This window comes from Megascapheus bottae, chromosome 20 (genome assembly GCF_031878675.1).
Source record: "Megascapheus bottae isolate mThoBot1 chromosome 20, mThoBot2.hap1, whole genome shotgun sequence".
In the NCBI taxonomy this organism is placed as follows: domain Eukaryota; kingdom Metazoa; phylum Chordata; class Mammalia; order Rodentia; family Geomyidae; genus Megascapheus; species Megascapheus bottae.
This window is the reverse complement of record NC_143528.1, coordinates 38,647,205-38,670,101: the sequence shown is the minus strand read 5'-3', so window position 1 is coordinate 38,670,101 and position 22,897 is coordinate 38,647,205. Positions and strand designations below refer to the sequence as shown.

The 22,897-nt window shown below is 51.8% G+C and overlaps 1 protein-coding gene across 2 annotated transcripts; it reads left to right on the top strand.

Moving 5' to 3' along the window:
* The first annotated feature begins 6,621 nt into the window (after positions 1-6,621).
* On the top strand, positions 6,622-19,891 carry Clu (clusterin). 2 transcript variants are annotated; one of them, XM_090353648.1, is made up of 9 exons: positions 6,622-6,728; positions 11,118-11,249; positions 12,478-12,626; positions 14,127-14,297; positions 14,866-15,277; positions 16,265-16,369; positions 18,390-18,619; positions 19,301-19,476; positions 19,667-19,891. In XM_090353648.1, exons 2-9 carry the CDS (start codon positions 11,156-11,158, stop codon positions 19,674-19,676), a joined length of 1,347 nt encoding a protein of 448 aa, XP_090209774.1. In that variant the 5' UTR covers positions 6,622-6,728; positions 11,118-11,155; the 3' UTR covers positions 19,677-19,891. The 2 variants fall into 2 exon arrangements, with proteins under 2 accessions (XP_090209774.1, XP_090209775.1); XM_090353649.1 differs by lacking the exon at positions 19,667-19,891 and having other exon boundaries at positions 19,301-19,480.
* Positions 19,892-22,897: the final 3,006 nt, after the last annotated feature.

Genomic DNA, 22,897 nt, shown 5'->3' with positions numbered 1-22,897 from the left:
CTCATCCACAGGATGTCTATACCTCCTCCCCATTTACAGGATGTTTATACCTCCTCCCCATCCACAGGATGTCTATACCTCCTCCTTATCCACAGGATGTCTATACCTCCTCCCCATCCACAGATGTCTCTACCTCCTCCCCATCCACAGGATGTCTATACCTCCTCCCCATTTACAGGATTTTTATACCTCCTCCCCATCCACAGGATGTGTATACCTCTTCCCATCCACAGGATGTCTATACCTCCTCCTTATCCACAGGATGTCTATACCTCCTCCTTATCCACAGGATGTCTATACCTCCTCCCCATCCACAGGATGCGTATACCTCTTCCCATCCACAGGATGTCTATACCTCCTCCTTATCCACAGGATGTCTATACCTCTCCCCATTTACAGGATGTCTCTACCTCCTCCCCATCCACAGGATGTCTCTACCTCCTCCCCATCCACAGGATGTCTATGCCTTCTCCTCATTTACAGGATGTTTATACCTCCTCCCCATCCATAGGATGCGTATACCTCTTCCCATCCACAGGATGTCTATACCTCCTCCTTATCCAGAGGATGTCTATACCTCACCCCCACCTACAGGATTCATGGGCAGCCCTTCCCCCATCCACAGGATGTGTGAGCAGCCTCCTCTAATGAAGAGGATGTATGTAGACTTCTTCCCTGATCAAACCTAGGATAGTGTTTCATTTATAAACTAGTCATAGTAAAAGAGTAACAATAACTAAATATAAGAACCAATTAGAACAGTGTACTATATTAAAAGTCACATGCCAGGCACTCAACTAATCCTAGCTCCTTAGGAAAGTGAGATCTGATGACTATGATATGGAATATTACACTGTAACAAGAAAGGAAATCATGTGATTTGCAGGAAAATGAATGTAATTGGAGGGCCACATGTTGAGTGAGGCAAACCAAGCTGAAAGATATATGTTTGTGTGTGTGTGTGTGTGTGTGTGTGTGTGTGTGTGTATAAGTATATATACGCCCATATATACACTCTCTCTATATATATGTTTGTGTACATATACACTTATCTCTAATCTCCAGAAAACTGGGAGTGGTGCTATGGCTCAAGGGGTAGGGCAGTAGCCTTGAGCTGAAGAGCTCACTGACAGAGCCGAAGCCCAGAGTTCAAGTCCCACGACTGCCAAAACAAAAAAACAAAAAAATAATAGTCGTCCATCTCCCAGCCAAAAGAAGTCATTCCTTAACCATGCATGCATGTAGGAATTACATACAAGTTTGAAAACACTTCCATAATCAAAAGCAAAGGGCAAGTAAGTGACAATCTGTAGGGAAAATAAATTGGTAGAAAAAACAGGTGGATAACTTGATAAAATCAGCAAATCACAGGCAAGGTACAAGTCACAGAAAAGGAATTTTGATTTTTAAGTGAATAATTGTAGTGGGTAAACATAGAAAGAGATCAGGGCAGCAAAGTATGTTTTACCCACTGGCTTGGCTCATATTCAGAAGGACAATGGCATTCTGTGTGACTGTTCAGTGGGAACGGGGATTTGCAGCCAGGGAGAGCTAGCCACCCTCAGCGAAAGTCAGCAGGCAAGTTGCACAAACACTGGAGATATGCCACTGGCCTAGCAGCCTGCATTTTCAGTGCAGAGGGAAACAAAGGTCCCAATAAATGAAAATGCTTTGGAACTGTGGCTCAAGTGGTAGAAAACCAGCCTTGGGGGAGAAAGCTAAGGGATAGCACCTAGGACCTTAGTTCAAGCCCATAGATTAAATCTAAAGCTGGGCACTGATAACTCAAACTTGTAATCCTCTCTATTCAGGAAGCTGAGATTTTGGAATTGAGGTTTGAAGGCAACTCAGGCAGATAAATCTGTGAGACTATTTCCAGTTAATCAGCAACAAGCTAGAAATGGAGCTGTGGCCCGGGTGGTGGAGTCCAGCCTTGAGGGGAAAAAAAAAATCTGAGTGACAGCATAAGGTCCTGAGTTCAAGTCTCAGTACTGGCACACACACAAAAAGGAAGGCTGTTAATTGTGCTATTGCTTGCAGGAGTGGGGAGCCTTAGTGAGAGAAACCCACTGAGTCATATTTTTTTAAAAAGGCTTCCCACGCTTGGATTAGAGAGATTGAAGAATGTTATATATATGCATATTATATTATATATATTCTACCATGGTAGATATACATTGCTCAACAGCTTACTCTTTTCCATGGAATAAAATATCAGGGCTAAGCCTCTCAGTCAATATAGAGAAGAATTTAATGCATGTAGCTCCCAAAAGGTTGCAGTAAATTTTTCTATAGCAGAACACAAGTAACATTCCAATAAAACAGACTTTACACATGAGTGTAGTAGGTACTAAAAGTCAGTCACATTCTGCTCTCAAAGCTCCAGAATGTCTCGTTCTTTATTTCTGTTAACTGGTGGCAAAGCTTGAGATGATCTGATTTTCAATATTCCTGTCCATGGAACGTGTGTCCTTTGCAGAGTCCTACACAAGTCAGAGGAAGGTGGAGAATTTACTGGATTGGATTAGCTGATCTCTGCAGCATCTTCCAATTGTTACACAATCCTGTCTCCTGTCTCTGTGTGGAAAAGAGCCCAGTCCTAGAAATTCACCAGACTCAGTCACCGTTCTAGCTTTTCTGTTTGTAGCAGAATGATCCTGGGCCAGCTACCACATCTCAGCTTCCTTAGAGATAAAATACAACGGATATGCCAACACCAAAATAAGTTTACACAGAAAACGCCTAACACACAAAGAAGATATTAGATAATGTTTATTACTTTTTTCTTTTCCTTTCAGCAACCTCTTAAAACTATTAACTTGGTAATTATATATCCTAAGAACATTAATGGCTTTCAAAAGCATGGAATTGCCTGCAGAATGTGTATCTTTATGCAACTTAAATGGCACACTGACTAGTAAAAAAATATATAAGGAGAAATGTGAAATTTTTTTCTAAGCGAAAAACAAAAAACAAAAAGCAAACGAAGGAGAAAACACATACTGTACCACACAGGACTACAGCGAAGATAAAGAGGCGAAGCGTGAGGCAGTGATTTGTAAACTCTGAAGCAAACTCTTTAATATTGTCTGCTTTTCCTTGGAGAGCTAAAACCCCTCATGCTGCAGCTGGATTGCTTCAGCCACATCTCTGGGGAGAGCAGCTGGCCACAGGTCACTTCAGAGCTGCCCAGATAGTGGCCTGGCTAGCCATTGGAGAGCCCCAGATCCAAAGGAATCATTGGATTTTGAAATAATAGTTGGTTGTGGGAAAAGTAGACTTGACTTGAAGCAGATCGGCGGGGGGGGGGGGGGGTCATTGTCTTTTCTCCCAAAGATTCAGTAACTTAACAACTAGAGCTGAAAGTTAGAGTTGAGCAAGTCTGGGCTACAACATGAGTGCCTGCAGTGGTCTAAGTAAATTCTGTCTATTTCTAGGTATATTAGAAGCAACTCAGGGCTGGCTAACCCCAATCCTTTCCCCTAAAAGACCTACATAGGAGGTGAAGGAGACCCCTGGGGTAGTGTTTCTGGAACACATCCCCAGGATTCCTCTGCATTGACTCTTTTTTTTTTTTTTGTAATCATTGATGAGTTTCTTAGCCACCATTTATTTGATCATGGGTCTTCATTAACAGGAATTACCTGCTGAATGATTACAGTATAGAGAGAGGGTAAGCCGGGGTTTTAGTCTGTTTTTAGTCATAGCTGTGGAGCTGGTGGCTGGTTGTCTGCTCCAGTGAGGAGCTTGGCAATGTCAGGCCCTGGGATACGCAGCAGCTGAACTGTGCAGCATACCAGGCCTGGAGGCATTTGGGCAGTCAGAGATGGTGGACAAAGCATGAAGAGATTTTGTTGGTGGTTGTAGGGCTTGAGCTCAGGGCCTAGCAGCTGTCCCTGGGGCTCTAGAATTTTAAGCACCACTTCTGATTTTTGAGTGGTTAACTGGAGATAAGATTCTCACAGGGACTTTCTTGCCTGGGCTTTGAACCATGATCCTTAGATCTCAGCCTTCTGGGTAGCTAGGATTACAGGTGTGAGCCCTGGTGCCCAGTTCAGATTTTTTTTTAAGGTTCTTTACTTGACCTAGTCATACCCTTCCCTATGAATCCCTGGAATAGAAATCGAGCAAAACCCTCAAACCCACGTGGTCCTATGCATTAAATGTACACAACTGGAGGATGATAACCAGTAGAGCTTGTAAGCAAAGCAAAAAGCAGAAAGGGCAACAGGCTTTATTGGAGAGGAAAGCTAGAAAGTGTAACCAGATCTCCTTCAGCCTGGCTAAAGGGGAAATGGGGAACTGAGGCCAGCATGCTCTCCTGCTCCCACCCCACCCTCATATAACTGGGTGCTTCTAAATAATAGCCAGAAAGTGAGGTTAGGTGGGGAGGATGGAAGCAGGGTGGGTGAGCAGTGTTGTATGACTAAGTCGCTTCAAGGTCTTGTTTCTGTGTGCTCCATGGGTGTCTGTGTCAGCCGTGATCTCAGTCTCTCTTCTCCAAAATTTCAGGGTAGTTTGTTCAGAGAGAAGAGGAGGGGAGATGATTCGGCGGGGCTGTCAGCAAGGATGGTTCTAAGATATGGCTGCTGGAGGGCGGGGTGGGGGTAAGGGGACTGCCTTCAGGTTAAGTCATTTTCCATCTGCACCCTCCGGAATGGCAGTGAGCTGCATGGAAATCAGTAAGTGACTGGATGTCCCCACGGAAGCTGATTTGGGGGCCAGGTTCGACGCTGTGGGATGCATCTGTGGTCCTAGCTTCTTGGAGGTCAAGGTAAGAAGATTGTGGGAGAAGAACAGCCAAAGAAGAAAGTCCAGGCAAAAGAGCTGACTTTGTGGTGACTTAAGTAGTAGAACACTTGTCCTAGCAAGTGTGAGGCCCTGAATCTTCCATCTCTAGTACACACACACACACACACACACACACACACACACACACACACACACAGTTAATTTGGAAATGATGACCACAAGGTGAGGAGCTACCAGCGTGAGGTCGCTGGGCGAAGCAGACCAAATACCAGAAGGCCATTAGAGCGGAGATAGGTTTCATTTCCCTGGGCCTCCACAAAACATGTCATTGGCTTTCTCACAGCACCGCTTTTTGGAGGCAGTGAGCTGCTGGCCCTTGGGGTATTCAAACAGAAATAGCATGACCAGTTGCAGAGCTGGCGGTTGAGGGCAGCAAGGGACTGATAAGCAGGTCTGAACCAGTGGACTTCTGAAATCTCCTTAGAGCATTCGACATCCAGTGGTACCTTATGGCGCCTTCCAATTTTGCACTCTTAGGGACCTTGTCTTCTGGAAGCTGGAGGCATAAAGTGATCATTCATTCACTGTGTGACTATGAATCACATTTCTTTTTCTTCCTCTCCTCCCTTCTTCTCCATCAGCTGATTAGGGCAGATCCGGCCTGCTCTTCAAAATGCCGTATTTATAAACATTAGTATCTCAGGTCCCTGCCTCCTCATCCTCCTCCTCTGGAAGGAGGGGTGCGGGTGCCACTGATGTGCTGAGGAGGAGTCAAGTTTCCACCCCCAAATGTAGCTCTTATGAGAATCCAGCCTTTTGTTTTGGAAGGCAAATCAAGAAAAGCCTCTTGGGGGAGAAATTTTGCTTGAAGTTTTTGTTACATTTGCTTCTTCTGTGCTGAATCTTTTTGGCAATGAACCACTCCAGATTCTTCTTTGTCTCCAGATGGGAGAGACTGAGGCCTAAAGGGAAGTGATTGAGTCCACGGTCACTGGGGCCTTGGGACACAGGGGAATCATAGACAGCAAGCACTCAGCCCTGGAAGTCGCTGCCCCTTCACAGGTTCAGAGCTCTCCCCAGGCTGTGTCTTGGAAAAGAACAAGGACCCTAGTGGGTCTTGGGCCTTGGGCAAACAGAAATTGGACCCTGAAGGGGGAAACAGCCCCAGATGGATTACATGCCACTCTTCAGATACTTTCTTTTACCTGGCTTTCAAAATCTGCCACCCAAACACTGGGCTGCCTGTATTTGTTCCATCCACCCACCTTCCCTGGGCAGGGCGGGTGCCCGCCCTCTTTTGTAACCCTCAACTTCCTGGGGTCCACAATGGGTAGCTCAGCTTCTCTGAAGCTTCTGGATGCCCCCTCACTGCCAGGACACGACTGCCCTCGGAAGTGTCCCAATGGCCCCGGCTCCCGCGGGAGACACGTCGGGGCCCTTTGCGCGCAGAGACCAGGGCTGCGCGAGCCCCCGCGCCAGGACCTAGGCTCAGAACCCACTGCAAACGTCTAGGTGGAGACGAGGGTGCGTCGCACATTCACGAAGCCCCCTGGGCGTCTGGGGACAGTGTCTACTGAAGCCGCTGGCTCAGAGAGCCACGTTCCTTCCCGGCTCACCCGGGGTCTCACCAGACCCGGCTGCGCCCTGGATGCCCAGGGCCTCCGGGCTCCCCCGGTTCTTCTGTCCCGGCAGGAGTGGAAGGAGGGGAGCCGCTCTGGGAGGTTGACGGCCCGGCCGGGCTGCGGGCAGGGCTGCGGGCGCCATCCGCGGAGCCCATGCGCCCCCCGGTGCCCCCGCGGGGCGCTGCACCTGCGCTCCCGCTCCGGCCTTCCAGAAGGCTCGGCCGCGTCTGCGGCGTCCTGTGGGCGTGGGTCACGCGGGGAGGGGGGCGGTGAGCGGGCCGGGCTATAAAGGCGGCGCCCGGGGCCGCGCCGCTCGCCTCGCCTCGCCTCCCGGGAGAAGCGCCGGGCCCATCGGTGAGCGGACGCCCCCACTTCCCCTTCGCCGGTGCGGGGCCCGGGAGGGCGGGGAGGACCCGCGGTGTCCCCGCGCTGTCCCCCGGGCCCCGCGAGGTCCCCGGGGCCCCGCGCTGCGCTGTCGCGGTGTCCCCGCGCTGTCCCCGGGGCCCCGCGCTGTCCCCGGGGCCCCGCTCTGTTCCCGGGGCCCCGCGCTGTTCCCGGGGCCCCGCTCCATCGCGGGTGCGGGGCTGGCCGGGCGGCGAGCCCCAGGGTGCCCAGAGAACCTGCGCTCCGAGCCCGGAGCGGATCCAGGGCCCGAATGCGTCTCCGGGGATCACAGTTTCGTGGTGGGGGCGCAGAGCTGGCCTGGACGCGCGGTGGGGGGAGCCGGGGGGTTCCGGGGGGCCGAGGGGGGGCGCGCACCGCTGCAGGTGGACTCCGCCCCCCCAGATGCGGAGCCTGAGTCATCGTCGCCGTCTCCCACCTTCTAGTAAGTAGGGGTGGATCTGGATCTTCACCAGGCCCCGGGGAGTCGAGCGGCACCCTAGGGTCAGAGCTGGCTGAGACCGTCCAGAAATGTCTGGACCTGCCCCCCCCCAAAAAAAAAAGAATTGCTACAGACACACGCAGACACACACATACTCTAATATATATTATGTTATTCATTATATATTATCATAGGGAATATAATATATATTACATTACATAATATATTATATAACACTGCATTACATTATATAATATAGTATGTATTTATGTTACATTTATAGTATTATATTGTGTATATTACATATCGTATATTACATGGCGTATTTCTATTACATTTATTATATATATATTTAAGGAGAGGATAGGAAATCAAGAATCACTATAGATAATGAAAAAAAATACCCTCATGAGTCATTTGAATTCCCACCCTGGGTGCAACTAGTTCAACTTCCGCGTTCCATATGGAAGAGAAGACAGCCACAAAACATGCCTTTCCCCTGTACCTTACACCCTTTACAAGGGATGCAAAGGACATGACACAAGGAAGGAGGCCTCCAGAAATACTGGGGCAGGGGTCCTTGGCGTTGGCACTTCTGGCTCACTCCGAGCAGTTGGCCATGGCTTGGCACCAGCTCCAAGTGAAACTGGCTAAGTGACCCCCGCGGAGGGAAGGAGGCTTCGCTCTCCAGCTGTCCTGGACCCACAGGCTCCTGACCAGAACCAGCACTTCCATGAGTCCCCAGAGAACTCCTGGGAGCTTAGAAGGAAATCTGATGAATCTGTGAAGGCAGTGGGGGACTCTGGCCGCGGTGAGTGGTGCAGCCCCTCTGCCTTCCCCCCACCCCCAGAACACCGATTAGAGGCGGTCAATATCTGAGATAGATTTTGGGTCAGGTTTTGAATGAGTCAGTATTTTTATGATTATATAAGATGCTTGCGTTTACAAAATGTACTCACTTTCTGAGGTCTGTCCAGACGCACTTTAGAGATCAGGGCACTAAGGCCGATGAGGGTCAGTGGCTCATATATGCAATCCTAGCTACTCAGGAGGCTGAGATCTGAGGATGATGGGTCAAAGCTGGCCAGGCAGGAAAGTTTGTGAGACTCTTTAATTAACCCCCGCTCCCCCTGCAAAAAATAGAGCTGGAAGGGGAGCAATGGCTCAAGTAGTAGAGAGAAAAAGCTAAGGGACGATGCCCAGGCTCTGAGTTCAAGCCCTAGTGTGTGTGCATGTGTAAGGCTGGCTCCCGATTCCCCTATGCCCACCGATTCCCCTATGCCCCCTGCCAGGAAGCAATTGGATTAGATGATTGATAAAGCAAGGCGAAGTCTTGGCGGCATTCGTGCTTTGAGTCTGCACATGGGCGGAGACCCCCCCTTTCCCATCACCTCTTTCCTACCTTGCCCCCAGGCTAGCCTGTGCCCATCTGGCTTACGGACTCGATCCTAAGCGGCTTCTTCTGGTGCTTCCTGTGTCTGTGTTCTCTTTCTTCATGAGACTCTGTGTTCATTGGACGTAGGAAGCCAAGATGCCATGGGCGGCGGCCTGGAACGGAGGGCTCTTCCCCTTCTCCTGATAAGTGTTTACCTGAACCTTAGGATGTCAGGGGCTGGAGGAATGGAGAGCTCTCATTAGACTCTGTAGGTAATGACACTATATTGCCTCTATGTGTTAAATTTATTTTATGGCAATAAATGGAAATCTCCAGGCTAGAATAAACACAAAGAGGCCGGGAGATTGAAGGAGTCCACGCCAAGGAAAGAACACGAGGCTGAGAAGGAGAGTTGGAAAGGCTGGGTTCTCTCCCGAGAGTGGCATCGACTTGCTGTGCCCTGGGAAACCCACCCTGGTTTTGGGCTTTGGCCTTGTCACAGGGAAGGGGGAAGGGTGGCTGGAGAATGATGTTTCTCAGCTTGGCTCTCCAGGCCCCAGGCTCCTGGCAACAGATCCCAGAGCAGCGTGCACCTTCACACCCCATCCAGGGCCCTGCTCCTCTTTACCAGTGCCCAACACTGCCTCCTGGTTGGAACTTATTGGTGAGAATTTGATACTTTTTTTTCCAGAAGCAGCCATTCTGTTTTCTTTTTGCCAGTCCTGGGCTTGTGCTCAGGGCCTGAGCATTGTCTTTGGGTTTTTCTCAAGGCTAGAGCTCTACCAATTGAGCCTCAGCACCACTTCTGGCTTTTTTCTATGTATATGGTACCAAGGAATCGAACCTGGGTCTTTGTGCATGCTAGGCAAGCACTCTACTGCTAGGCCAAACTCCCAGCCTCAGAAGCAGCTATTCTTGGAGCCTCTTCCGGTGAGGTATTTCTGGCTGGCGTTATCTCTTTACTTCAGAGACTCTGTCTCGGCCAGAGGTATTTCAGGCCTGAGTGAGTGGTGAGGCAGAGGCGTTGAGATCAGGGCCTTCTCAGTGGGCCTGAGACTTGGCTGGCTCATCCGTGCACCTGTGATTGGGGAAAGTAGCCCATCACTTCTCCCACACCATCCCTTTGCTCTGTGTTGCTTATGTCATCCTTATTAATGATCTACTCAGTGTCTAGATGGGCTTTCTGGGCTGAGTTGTGTGTAGATGTGAGTAGGATATAGACCACTTCAGGAAGGGGGATCTTCCCTCTTCCTGTGGTTATAGGAACCAATTTGCAGTCTGGGCAACATTGGGGGGTAGGAGGAGGAGATTCTGATTTATGCAACCGCTCCAGCTTCTGGAACAGGGTCTATTGTGTAAGACCCAGGCTCTGGCTCAGGACAGTTAGCCCCATGGTGGCAGGAGCACCTTGGCAACCCTCACTGGTACAGGCTTAGAGGGAACAGAACGTGAAAAAGGGACCAGGCAGAGCCAAAGGGCACAATGCCCCTTGCCAGGACTTGCCTGGGGAGACTGCTCCTGGGCTCATTGTTAGCCTTTCTCTTTCCTGCCTTACTTTTAATTGATATCTCTGAATCTACAATGCAACCCAGCCCACGTCTCATGTGAAGGAAGACAAATGGATTTAATTTCTTCAGCCAATCAAAGCGGAGGGATGTTATTGCCTATGACTCTTGAAAAGCACATTCAGATGACGCTGGGGCTCCAAGGGGGAGCACAGAGCTGTGATTGATTGGTAATGTCTGCTGTGGGTGAGGGTGCAGCCCTCCACAAGAAGAGGGAGGTTAAGGTTGAGAGAATGAAGGGAGGTATTCATAAGATTTAATAGGCTTTGGGGAGGGGATGGAGGAGGGAAATGGGGACATGAGAAAGGGTATCAATGTTTGTGAAGTAATACACCTTCTATCTGGCGAATATAATGTAACCCTTCTATTAATTACAATAAAAATACATTCACAAAAAAGATTTGATAGGCTTCATACCCTTTGGAACAAGGAGGCCAGGATGCAGGAAGCCTCTGTGCTCTTACAGGGAGAAGGAGGCTTGGCCTGGTGCCCAGCTCCTCTGGTTTCTCTGTGCTGTTGCTCTGTGGCTCCTCCCAGCACTACCTTCTGTTACTTTCTTTCTTTCTTTTTTTTTTTTTAATTGCCAGTTCTGGGCTTGAGCTCAGGGGCTGAGCACTGTCCTTGGACTTTCTCAAGGCTAGAGCTCTACCACTTGAGCCTCAGCACCACTTCTGGCTTTTTTTTTTTTTCTATGTATGTGGTACCGAGGAATTGAACCTGGGTCTTCATGCATGCTAGGCAAGCACTTTAACCACTAGGCCAAACTCCCAGCCCCCTTCTGTTACTTTCTTTTCAAGGTGTTGGTGGCAGATCTGATCTTGTCTTCCAAGTTCCTCAAGGATAGACTGCAGTGATGCCCCCACTGAGAGGGCAGCTCGGGACCACTTGTCCCCAGGCCTCTGGAATTTGTGGCAGGCTGTGCCTGGGCAGGCAGGAAGGCAGTGGTTACTGTGACAGTCATTCTGGTTCTCTCCAAACAGAAACCTGCTAGCATTCTAGAACCGGACGGGGCTACGCCATGAAGATTCTCCTGCTGTGTGTGGGGCTGCTGCTGGTGTGGGAGACCGGGCAGGTCCAGGGACAGCAGCTGGTCTCCGACAATGAGCTCCAGGGCAAGTAGACCACTGTAGGGCCCCATGGGACTCTGTAGTGGAGCCCAGACGGGTGCAGGCACACATGCAAGAGTATTGAAAGCATAAGTAATGCAATAGTGGATGGGATTGTGGCCAAAGTGGTCGAGTGCCTGCAGAGCAAGCACAAGGACCTAAGTTCAAAACTCCAGTTCTGCCACAACCAAAACAAATGCCCCAGAGTTGCCAGGGCGCGGCGGGCGGTGTACATCTGTGACCACAGCTACTGACGAGGCAGAGGATCCTAGTGCTAGGATGATCTGGGCAAAAAAATCCAAGACCTTACCTGAAACACAAGCTGAAGCAAGGAGAGTTGGGACATGGCTGGCTGGAGAGATCCAGTACAAGAAGTCAGTCAGGCCTGGGTGTGAGTCCACCCCACACACTCTGGTTGCAGACTTCCGTCTGCTGTCTCCATCTTATCTAGTGCTCAGCTTCATTGAGGTTCTAATCAGCAAATGCCAATGGTGTATTATGCTATAAAACCTGATGCTTTACACACACACGTTTCGATGGTCACTCTCAAGCTCTAATTAGTAGTTGCCTGTACTTTTGTGGTGGACACTCCAGGCCTCTCAGCAGTCTTCAGGCCCAGACTGAATCAGGCCATCCCTCCGGGTCCTCTCTCTCCGTACACCTGGGGTCCAGACTTTTTGTCCCTCCCCACTCCCTCTTTCCCTTTGGACTTAACAGTGGTGCGGGAAGTCATAGCTAACATTCACACCAAGTGCCGGGCATGGGGCAGGCACAGGGACAGGGACCTAGGGACAGGGCATCTCAGTGTCCCTGGTGCTGTGTCAGTCACCACGGTGAATAGTGCCATTCATCACTGTCCTACCCCATCTCCGAGTGCTGTGCGCAGTGGCTGGAAAGGTAACACGCCTGGGTTTAGGTTCCTCCCATCCCCTGGGAAATTGTCCAGTGAGGCTCCATGCTGCTTCTTCAGGGCCACATGGCTATGGTGGGCATAGGGCACCGTCCCCAGTGGCATGACACTGCTGTGGGCTGAGCTTTGGGGGTGGAAGTAGGGTGGGACATCGGGCTGAGGCAGAGGACATTTGGCTGTCCACTGGGGTGCAGTTGGGAGGTCCCAGCCTTGACTTCCCCTGGCCTGAGCAGGCCTTTCTGACAGTCCAGCTGGTTGCGGGGTTATCTCCCCAACACCACCCCTTCCCCTCACCGTCTCCCACATCCTGTCCTGCTCTTGCAGAAATGTCTTCCCAAGGAAGCCAGTACATTACTAAGGAAATTCAAAATGCAGTCCAGGAGGTAAAAGAGATCAAGACTCTAATAGAGAAGACGAACGAAGAGCGCAAGTCCTTGCTGACCACCTTAGAGGAGGCCAAGAAGAAGAAGGAGGTAAGCAGAGCCCTGGCCCTGGCCCTGGCCCTCCCTGCTGGAAAAGAGGGGGTCAAGGCTGGCGCCTTGCTGGGTTGCCATGGTGACCTGCCGTTCTCCCAGGGCTGTGTCAGCTGATGCTGGGAGCTGCAGGGAAGGGGTAGAGAGAAGTATTTGCTTTTGAAAGCCTTGGGGGAGGGGAAGGAGGGATCCTGGATCTGCTTCTGGTACAAGCCTGGGCCGGGGCCTGATGCCCCAGAATAATTTCAGTTGATTTATCTACACGCTGACCATGCCCAAGCCCTGGATTGTGGGGGCGGGCTGAGGCTTCGCCGGTGGCAGGGGTGGAGGCAGTGGTGATACAGGTAGAGTTATCAGCGTTAACATCTGATCTACCTGGACTGTTTTTATGCTTCTCTTCACAATGTCTGTGTTCAACATTCAAAACTTTCCATTAATGTCTCTGTAATGCTGTGTCAACTGGCACTTTTCTATTTACCCTCTGCACATGGTAGCCACAAACAGTCTGAGCCATGCAGGGTACCAAGCCCTGTGCACATTGTGTTTTTATCATATATACATATATATATATATTCTTGGTAAAGTTTAATTTGTAAATTATTCACATCTGAGATTAGCAAGTAACAAAACAGAACGATTAGGCTGAAATTAAAAAAAATTGTGTGAATATAGTCTTTAGCATTCTACTGCGATTCCTCTCTGCACTGTAGTGATACTTTTTATTTTCACCCTGTTAGCTTTACGTAGTTTGTACAAAGGGGTTTCAATTTGACGTGTGAGTTTATGAGTGCAATGCAGCTCCATCTGTGCCCCTCCTTTCGTCATTCTCCCCTTTCTCTCTCCTCGCTTTTCCAAGTTCCATTTTCCATTGTAGTACTTTGGGGTTGTGGCTGGCCAAGGACAGCTGATAAGGGAGGAACTACTGTACCACAACTGCTTGAACTTGTCCTTGACCTTGAGCATTTAGGTTGGTTCTGGGATACACACACACATCCACACCCCTGCACACGTCCACACACGTGTAAAGGTGTACTCACCATGAGTACTGTGATGGACCTCTTCATTTGGGATGACCCGGGACGGTCACCGGATCGTGTGACACAAGGCATGTCTGCGTTTCCATGGTTGACAGGACGCTGACTCCTGTACACACCAGGGATGACAGTTACCACAGAGAGGAGATCTGGGGGCCACTGGTCTGCTGGGAAGGCGATTTAAGCACTAGAAGCTGAGCACAGGAAATGCAGAATAAGGGAGTGGGAAATCCTTGGATAGAAGATTGGCAGGGTCCCGAGAGAGGAGAGGACTGGGTCAGTCTAGAGGCTGGGGAAGACCTTGGCAGATGAGAGGATGCTGACAGGCAGGTGGGGAGAACAGTCCCGGAAGATGGCTCACAGGAGGCGGGCCTGCAGGGCTGGTGGGCGTGGGCCAGCGGGGTGGGGTTGGGAAGAGGACAGTGTGTGGTCTGGGAGGCTCACCTGGCCTCCTGCGTTCCTGCAGGATGCCCTGGAAGACACCAGAGACTCTGAGAAGAAGCTGAAGGAGCTGCCCGGCGTATGCAATGAGACCATGACGGCACTCTGGGAGGAGTGCAAGCCCTGCCTGAAGCAGACCTGCATGAAGTTCTACGCCCGTGTCTGCAGAAGCGGCTCTGGCCTGGTGGGCCGACAGGTGGGCAGTGGGCGGTGGCTTCCTGGTAGGATAGGCCTACTGTGTGAAAGGGGCTGAGCATGCTTCGTGTGTGGCCATGGATTCTGAGGGTGGGTCTGGGAGCCGTGGTTTATGCCTATGCAGGAGACATAGGTAGGAGGATGGCTGTTTGAAGCCAAAAGCGTGAGACCTGGCACCGGAAGTGCCGAAGGAGATGGATGGAGTGGCAGAGTGCTTGCCTTGCCAGCACAACACCCTCAGCTGAATCTCTCTCTGATAGTGCAGATAAAACAAGAGTTTAACAATCAAATAAAATGTAAGAAAAGGATTCTTCCTCACCAGCCGCCTCAGTGGCGTTTGCTCTCTCGGGAAGGCTGAGTGGCTGAATAAGGACAGAAGTGGCCCCGGGGGGGGGGGGGGGAGTCGATCGCAGTGACAGGACTGGGTTTCGTGGCTTCCCCTTGGGGGAGGTGGGCAGAGGGCCTGACAGTCCAGGGCCGCCAGGGGTCATGGTTCACCCATGTGACTGTGTGTAAGGGGCGGGGTGTGGCCAGCGCAGCCCCTGACCTGCCTCTCACGCACCTCCCAGCTGGAGGAGTTCCTCAACCAGAGCTCGCCCATCTACTTCTGGATGAACGGGGATCGCATCGACTCTCTGCTGGAGAACGACCGGCAGCAGAGCCACATCCTGGACGCCATGCAGGACAGCTTCACCCGCACCTCCCGGATCATGGACACCCTGTTCCAGGACCGATTCTTCACCCACGAGCCCCAGGACACCCACTCCTTCTCGCCCTTCGGCCTGTTCCACCGGAGGCCTTACTACGCCTTCCCCAAGTCCCGCCTGGTCCGCAGCCTCAGGCCGCTCTCCCCGTTCGGGCACATGGGCTTCCCGGATCTGTTCCAGCCCTTCTTTGAGATGATCCACCAAGCCCAGCAAGCCATGGATGCCCCGTTTCACAGCCCAGCCTTCCAGTCCCCGAGCTTGGAAGACACAGGAGGTCAGGGAGGGACGGGACAGGGACAGGAGCCTGTCAAATGCTGGGGCTTAGTGTTATGTCATCCTCCTGTTGCGTAGCAACCCACACGGGTGGTACCCACTCCACTGAAAGAAGAAAGGGACCGAGGCAGCCTGGCAAAGGCAGCATCAGTACCCAGGACTTGGAGTGGTGTGGGGTAGGATGTTGGTGGTCTTTCCAACAATCAGAGCCTCTTTTCCTTGGGTACTCTGGGGACATAGTGTTGTTGCCATGGCAATGAGTTATACTACAACCTGTATTGTGCTTCAGGAAGATAGTCATGGCTGGGACCTTAGGGCCTGGCTGGGGATGGGTGCTCAGTGCATAGACAGACAGACAGACAGACACAGACAGATGAATGAAGTATAGCAGGGACCTGGACCATGTAGTTCACTTGGCCCCAGGGCTTGGCTTGAGATGCTCTGGAACTACCACTGGGTGGGGGGGGGAGGAGATTGCACGGAGCTCTGTCAGGAGGAGCCCTGTCGGGTCAGGGGGGATCTGTATCATAGGGAACTCCATCGGTGTCAGGGGTACAGGAGGCTGTAAGGGGGTGCCCGCCTGAGTTGGAGAGGCTGAGCAACTCCAGGGAAAGCTGTCAGCTAGGTCGTGTGCCCAGTGGAAAATGCTGTGAGGCTGGCGCTTTCGCAGGGGAGGGGATGTGGCAGAAGAGGACCCCTGGGAGGGAGGGGCTGGGAGGACATGGAGGGGGCCTGGGCCAAAGGCCTGGGTCTGTGGCTGGACCACCAAGGTCCAACGCGTCCTGACTGCAGAGCGTCTGAGAGGAGGGAGCAGCAGAAGGGAGGGGGCTCTGACCTGGGTGGACCTCCGGGGGTGGGGTGGGGACTGCTCTGACACAGGCAGGCCCACGGGGCGCTCTGACATGAGCGGAGCCACAGAGGTGGCTCAGAGATGGGCTGGCCCGCTTCCCAATCCCTGAGTGCCTCCCCTGCCTCTTTTCTTGTGCAGAAGGCAACCATGACCGAGCTGTGTGTAAGGAGATCCGCCACAACTCCACGGGCTGCCTGAAGATGAAGGACCAGTGCCAGAAGTGCCAGGAGATCTTGTCTGTGGGTGCGTTGGTGGGGCAGTCTGTCGTGAGGGGCTTCGGAGCTGGGCTCAACTCAGAGTTCAGCTGTGGATGTCTGTGCTGTGGCCGACTGCGCGGTGGCCCAGAGCAGATCAGGACCTGTAGACCTGGACTGGGACGCAGGTTCTGGAGCTGGGGGGTCTGTGTAGAGCACCCCCGCCCCCAGGGCCAGCCGCTGGAGAACCACCTGTCCGCGATAGACACTGCCAGGGCCTGAACAAGGCATTGCCCTTCAGTTTCCCTGGTGATCCTGTCCCCCACCGCCAAGCACAGGAGATGGGCGACATTTCATTGCTCATGGTGAGAGTTTCGAGGGAATGCATTTTAGCCTGTATCCCTAGCTACTCAGAAGGCTTGAAGATCCTGATTCAAACCCATTATTCCAGCCAGAAAAACCTGTGAGACTTCTATCTCCTATTAACTAGCAGAAGGCTGAAAACGGAGCTGTGGTCCAAGTGGTAGAGTGCCAGCCTTGAGAGAAAAAACCAAGCAAGAGCTCAAGCACACACAAAGAGGATGGCATGTACTTTTTTTTTTTTTGCCAGTCCTGGGCTTGGCTCATGGTCTGAGCACTGTCCTTGGACTTTCTCAAGGCTAGAGCTCTACCACTTGAGCCTCAGCACCATTTTTGGCTTTTTTTCTATGCATGTGGTACCAAAGAATCGAACCCAGGTCTTCATGCATGCTAGGCAAGCACTCTACCACTAGGCCAAACTCCTGCCCCCATTGGCATGTATTTTATTTAACCAGCACTTACCACATGTGTCCTTAACACATTCATTGAGTAATTTTCAAAAATGACCTTGTAGGCGGGGGCAAGCATTGTCTCTGTCTCACAGAGGATAAGGCTCAGTTGTCCAAAGGCAGGATAACTTATCCAGGATCACCGGACTCCAGCGTCAGCAAGCTGGGCAAGATGGCTGGTTCTTCAGGCAGTGTGCTGGGCAAGATGGCTGGTTTCTCAGGCAGTGTGCTGGGCAAGATGGCTGGTTTCTCAGGCGGTGTCCTGGCTGGGTTCTCCCCTGGTCCCCATCTACAAGGTTCCTGGAGTGGCCCTAGGCCTCTGGCAGTGCTCATAGTGCTACTTGATCCCTGGGGCGAAGGAAGACTTTCCCTTCAGTACTCTTTGTATTTTGATCAGATTTATCAATTACATTCTCCCTGTGTGTAGATCATAGCTGTAATACAGGGAAGAAAAAACAAAAACAAAGAGTTAAAAGAAATAGTGGAGAGTTTCTAGCTCTGATAAATCAGATAACCTTTTGTGGGCAATTGACCAAACAAAGCACGCCCGCATTTTTCTGCTGGCGTGGTAACCCCCGTGGGCGAAGTCTCCCAGCCTCCAGGCTGCTGCTACATGTTGCAGCTCCAGAGCTCTTGAGACCAGAATAACCAGATAGGCTCAAAAGACAAGTCTGGAGAATGTGCTAGAACCAGAGTGACTCAGAAAAGAACAAGCCCAAGTTAGGAGTTGTAGACTTGGCTTGAACGCTTCCAGTCCATATGGTTGTAGGCGAGGGACTTACCTCTGTGGGCTTCCTCTCTATTACTGGTGAAATCAGTGATTCAGTCAATGAAACCTGACATGGCATGAGGGATAGGGAGGTGACACATGTGACATCCTTCCTCTCTGGAAATGATTCCCGGGAGGATGGGGGATAGCCAGGGCCATTCTGAGGACACAGAGCACTGGATGTCACCATTCCTCCATGTGTGACCAGCGTCATGTTCCCAGACAGAAGTACACGGGCATCTGACTAAAAAATAATGAGTCCCGTTCTTCACAAGTGCAGTTCGACTGACATCCCCTCCCCGCCCAGGACTTGTTTTTGACGAAGGATCCACCTTTTGGGGAGCACGGTTCATTTAGTCGGGGACATAGTGTCATTCTGCCTCCAGGGCTGCTGCGGGAACTGGGCTCAATTTGCCTTTCTGTCCCCTTTAATTTCCCCTTCACGCTTCTGCCTTCTGTTTTACATTTTTTGTTTTAACTTCCCTGGACAGATTGCTCTGCCAGCAATCCAGCTCAGGCGAAGCTGCGGCAGGAGCTGAACGAGGCCCTGCAGACAGCTGAGAAGATGACCCAGGAGTACAACCAGCTGCTCCAGTCCTACCAGACCAAGATGCTCAACGCCTCAGCCCTCCTGGAGCAGCTGAACCAGCAGTTTAGCTGGGTGTCCCAGCTGGCTAACCTCACGCAGGGGGAAGACCAGTCCTATTTCCGGGTTTCCACAGTAAGTTCCGCATAGCCAGGGGTGGACCCTGGGGGTCCTTGGATGCTGGAGAGGGGATTGAGCCTCTCGGGGTTGAGATGGGGCAGTAGAAAGTTATTTGAGGGCCACTTAGGCTTTTGATGGGCATTAAGCTCATGGTAGGAAACAGGAGCACCATCGAATCACAGCCAGTGCTGTAGATAGGGCCCCCTGTCCCAGATGAGCAAAGGGGGTGTAAGATTGGAGACTTTGGGTCCACTCCCCAGGGCTGCCCAGCCTGGCTGGCTGGTTGCAAAGCCTGGGTGCTAATTTGCCGTTGCTTCCCTGCTCTGAACTGTGCGGAAAGCCTCATGAATGGGGGCCTTGTTCTCCGTCAGGGAGAACAGCTTCTCTCAGTGCTGGAGGCTTCTCTGCATCCCCTTTCTTTCTTGATTCCTTTCATCCACAAGACTGGCAAGCTGCTGGGCAAAGACAAACGCTGGGAGTTGCTCTCTGGGACACCCTTATTTGCAGCTGGCACTGTCGTCTGAAGTGGACGTCTGTGAACCAGGACAGTTCTGCTCCGTGACTGATGCCTAGATTAGCAGCGAGCCTCCAGTCGGCGCCCCCCGCTCCCTCCCGGCCACCGTGGGGGGACTTTGCACTGCAGCCTGCATGGCTGTGGCCAGGACATGGCAGCTCTTCTCTTTCTCTCCTGTCCAGGTGACGACCCACACCTCCGACTCCGACGCCCCCTCTCGTGTGACGGAGGTGGTAGTGAAGCTCTTTGACTCTGATCCCATCACAGTGATACTCCCAGAAGAAGTCTCTATGGACAACCCCAAATTCATAGACACAGTGGCCGAGAAAGCCCTGCAGGAATACCGCAGGAAGGGCCAGTAAGCAGGCAGCCTTTTGTATTTATTGCCTCTTGTGAGTCTGGGGCCCAGGCAAAGGGCAGAGCCCAAGGATGAGCTGGGAAAGCCTGGGGAATTTCATGCTTTCCTCCATAGGTAGGGAAGAAGGCCGGTGCCTGGGTGCCCTGGCCGCTCTGTGAACACTCATCCTCTCCCCGCCCCTCTTTTCCAGAGAGGAATGACACGCAAGTGCTGCTGCTGTTGCTTTTTTACATGCAGGGGCCTCGGGGTGTGGCTCCCCAAGGTGAGCCCCGGGCCCCCCAGATAGAGCTCTGCACGTCCACATGGCCAGGCCCCAGTCACACCGGCCTCTCCTGCCTCCGGACTCCACGCTAACCGCCTGCGGCTGCGCGCCTCCTCACGCAACTAATTCAATAAAACCGCCGTTGTTGGAGCACTGGCGGCCTCCTCCTTCCCATGGGACCCTCCACCCCACGCGCGCTCTGCTCTGCTAGGAGGAAGAAGGGGAGAGAAAGAGTCAGGAAGGCAGTGGTCAGTGGTCTGGGATTGTAGCTCACTGGGCCCTGGGTTTGATCTCTGGTACACACACACACACACACACACGCACACACACGCACACACACTAATAAAACAATTAAAAGTAGTGTCTGCAGGGGTAGAACATCATACAATGGAGAATAAGGTTATACATGACAGAGTTGACTTAATTCAGCAATTGTGCATGTGATTGTGTGTGTGTGTGTGTGTGTGTGTGTGTGTGTGTGTGTGTGTGTGTGCCAGTACTAGGGCTTGAATTTCAGGGCTTTGAGTTCTTGCTTGGATTCATTTTCCTCCCCACACTTTTTGAGCCACACCTCCACTCTCGGCATTTTGCTGGTTAGTTGGAGCTAAGTGTCTCCTGAGCTTTTCTGCCCAGATTTTAGCCTGCTGAGTAGTTTGTACTATGGGCATGAGCCACCACAGCTGGCTTCGTTTCTTGTTCAGGGAGCAAGGAAAGGTCATGGAGTGAGGTCCTTGCTCTGAGAACACCGTCCCTGCATTCTGATGGCTGGGTCACTCTCTTGAGGGACAACACTGGAAATGAGGGTAAAGAAGATGGATGGATCACAGACACATGGGCCTTTTAACACGCCCTTGATGTTTCTTACATAGAAGATAATTTGCAGAGGACCCACTGGGTTTGGAATCCTGTGCGTGGGACCCTCCACCCACTCCCCCTCCCCACGACGTTTGTCTCTTTGCTGCTCCGAAGACATCATTTTTCTGCCCAGGTTGTTTGCCGTGGGATTCACAACTGCTCATTCTGGAGGGTAGCTGAGCTGCAGTACCCAGTGTTGCCAGCAGGGGACACTAGCTGACCATGGAACAAATGTCATAAAAGCCTCAATGTTCACAAGTACATTTGCCCCTTAGATACTCTTAATTATCTGCCCCCTCTTTTAAGGCATAATATGGACCTTGGCCCTGTAAGCCCCACATTTGTAAGGTTTAGATTGAGTTTTTTAGTGTTTTAGTATTGCCTCCAAGGAAAAAGCAGATTAAATCCAATCAACTGCTTATGGTACCCCAATTAGGGTCTGAAGGGTTTTGTTTAAATGGGCCCAATTGTAAATGACACTGTACATCAATGTTGTACAACATGTTTGAAGCTTTTTTTTTTCTATTTTCCATTTTTTTTGGGTGGTGAGATTCTGGCAGTCACTGTAGCCACGACTTGGGGTTCTCTTCATGTACCCATTTTAAACCCTCACATGCTAGTTAGTATACCCCAAGGCTGGCCTCTGAGGTTTCCTAGAACCTCCTTGATCTCCCCCTTTCCCCTGAGCCCAGAGACCTGGGTTTGAGGCCCTGGGCTGACCCACAGTCTCCAACCTAAGTTCCAGCCCGGGGCCTTGACCAGAGCACAGCATCGCCTCACTCTGTAAAAATGTGTGCTGGAAATTCCCTTCTTTCATGGTGTGGAATTTTGGGGAAATGTTGAGGCCTTTTGACCTCTGAAGGGCCCTGATGGGTCAGCAGCCAGGGGCCCTGTGGAAGGCAGCCATACACTGCAGCCTGGCTCCCTCTTTGGCTCATGGGTTCCTCTCAGCCCTTCCTGACCAAGGCATTAAGACACACTCATTCTTGGATGAGCATCTGCCTCTGTCCTCGTCTTAGTAGGTGGAGACATCAGGAGACTTCCCATACAGGAAACTTAGGGACTTTCCTGCTAGGTTTGGAACCAGTTGACTCGGAGAGTTTTTTCTCTTCAGCAACCCCCCACGTCTAGCCTCCCTCAGGTCTTGCTCCTCTCCTGGTGCACTCCTGACCGCCTGGTGTTTGGGACTGGCAGGCTGGCACAGTGTGGGTGAGAATCTGGCTTCTTGGTATCCTCCTGTCCACTGTGGCTGGCTTTGGACCGTGATCACCGAAGGTGCCTTGAATCTCTGTCCAGGAGCTGGCAGGATGCTGCCGTCAGAGGACAGAGAGTTTCCTGCCACGGAGCCATTTCTCTGCTGGTGGCTGGCTTCTGTGTCCCTTTCCAGACAGCTCTGCCAGCCCTGACCCCAAGGTCAAGCCTGATGTAAGGTTCAAAGGTTATAAAGCCTATCCATCCCCACCCCTCCCACACAGGTGGCCGGGACAGCTCTGCCGATTTTGAGGTACCCTTGGGGAAGTGAGGTGGCTTCTGTTTTGGGTCTGTAAATGCCCTGTATCTTCGCATTTGGGGAGAAGCTGGTGGTCGGGTTGGCACATCTTATGGGACCATCAGGGCTCTCCTGGCCCCCTCTTTTTCCTTAGCCACGTACCTGAGGGTGGCCCCCTGGACAGAAGCTGCCCACCCTGGGAGAGGTCTGTCCCTTTCCTCTCCCCTGAATCCACCTTTGAGAGGCGATGCTGTGCCAAGATGTAGTTCCCCTTTGACAGGTTCTTGGAGGCTATAGGCAACTACTGCTCATTGTCAGAAGTACAGCCATAGGACCAGCCCCGGGCCTTAGTTCCCGCCACAGCCACGGGCCTCCCTGTTCCCTGAGAGGAGAGAGTGGGCCACCAGGGGGCAGAGTGGGCTCAAGTTCAGCCATTTGGAAGGCAGTACCATAAGGCAGCTCAGCCTGTGGGAACTTGGGCCAGCTGGGAGAAACAAGAGAGCAGACTCAGCTCAGTGGAAGAGCATCTGCAGTTCAATTTGTGGTCTCCAAACACAACACTCAGAGTCTAAAGGGCTTTGCTGTGAGAATTTTCTATATAGATGGCCTTCGGGCAAGTAAGATACAAAGAAAGAGTAGATTGAGTTATCAAAAGCCTAAACCCCAAAGGACACCCGGGTTTTCTGGCAATCGGAAGGTCCCTTTCCAGAACATTCCGTTGCTTCTGTCCTTTGGGGACTGACGTTTTACTGACCCGTGATTTTTGGGGCTGAAGCCATTGTATGACTCCCTTACTGTCGGGACTTCTCCCACTC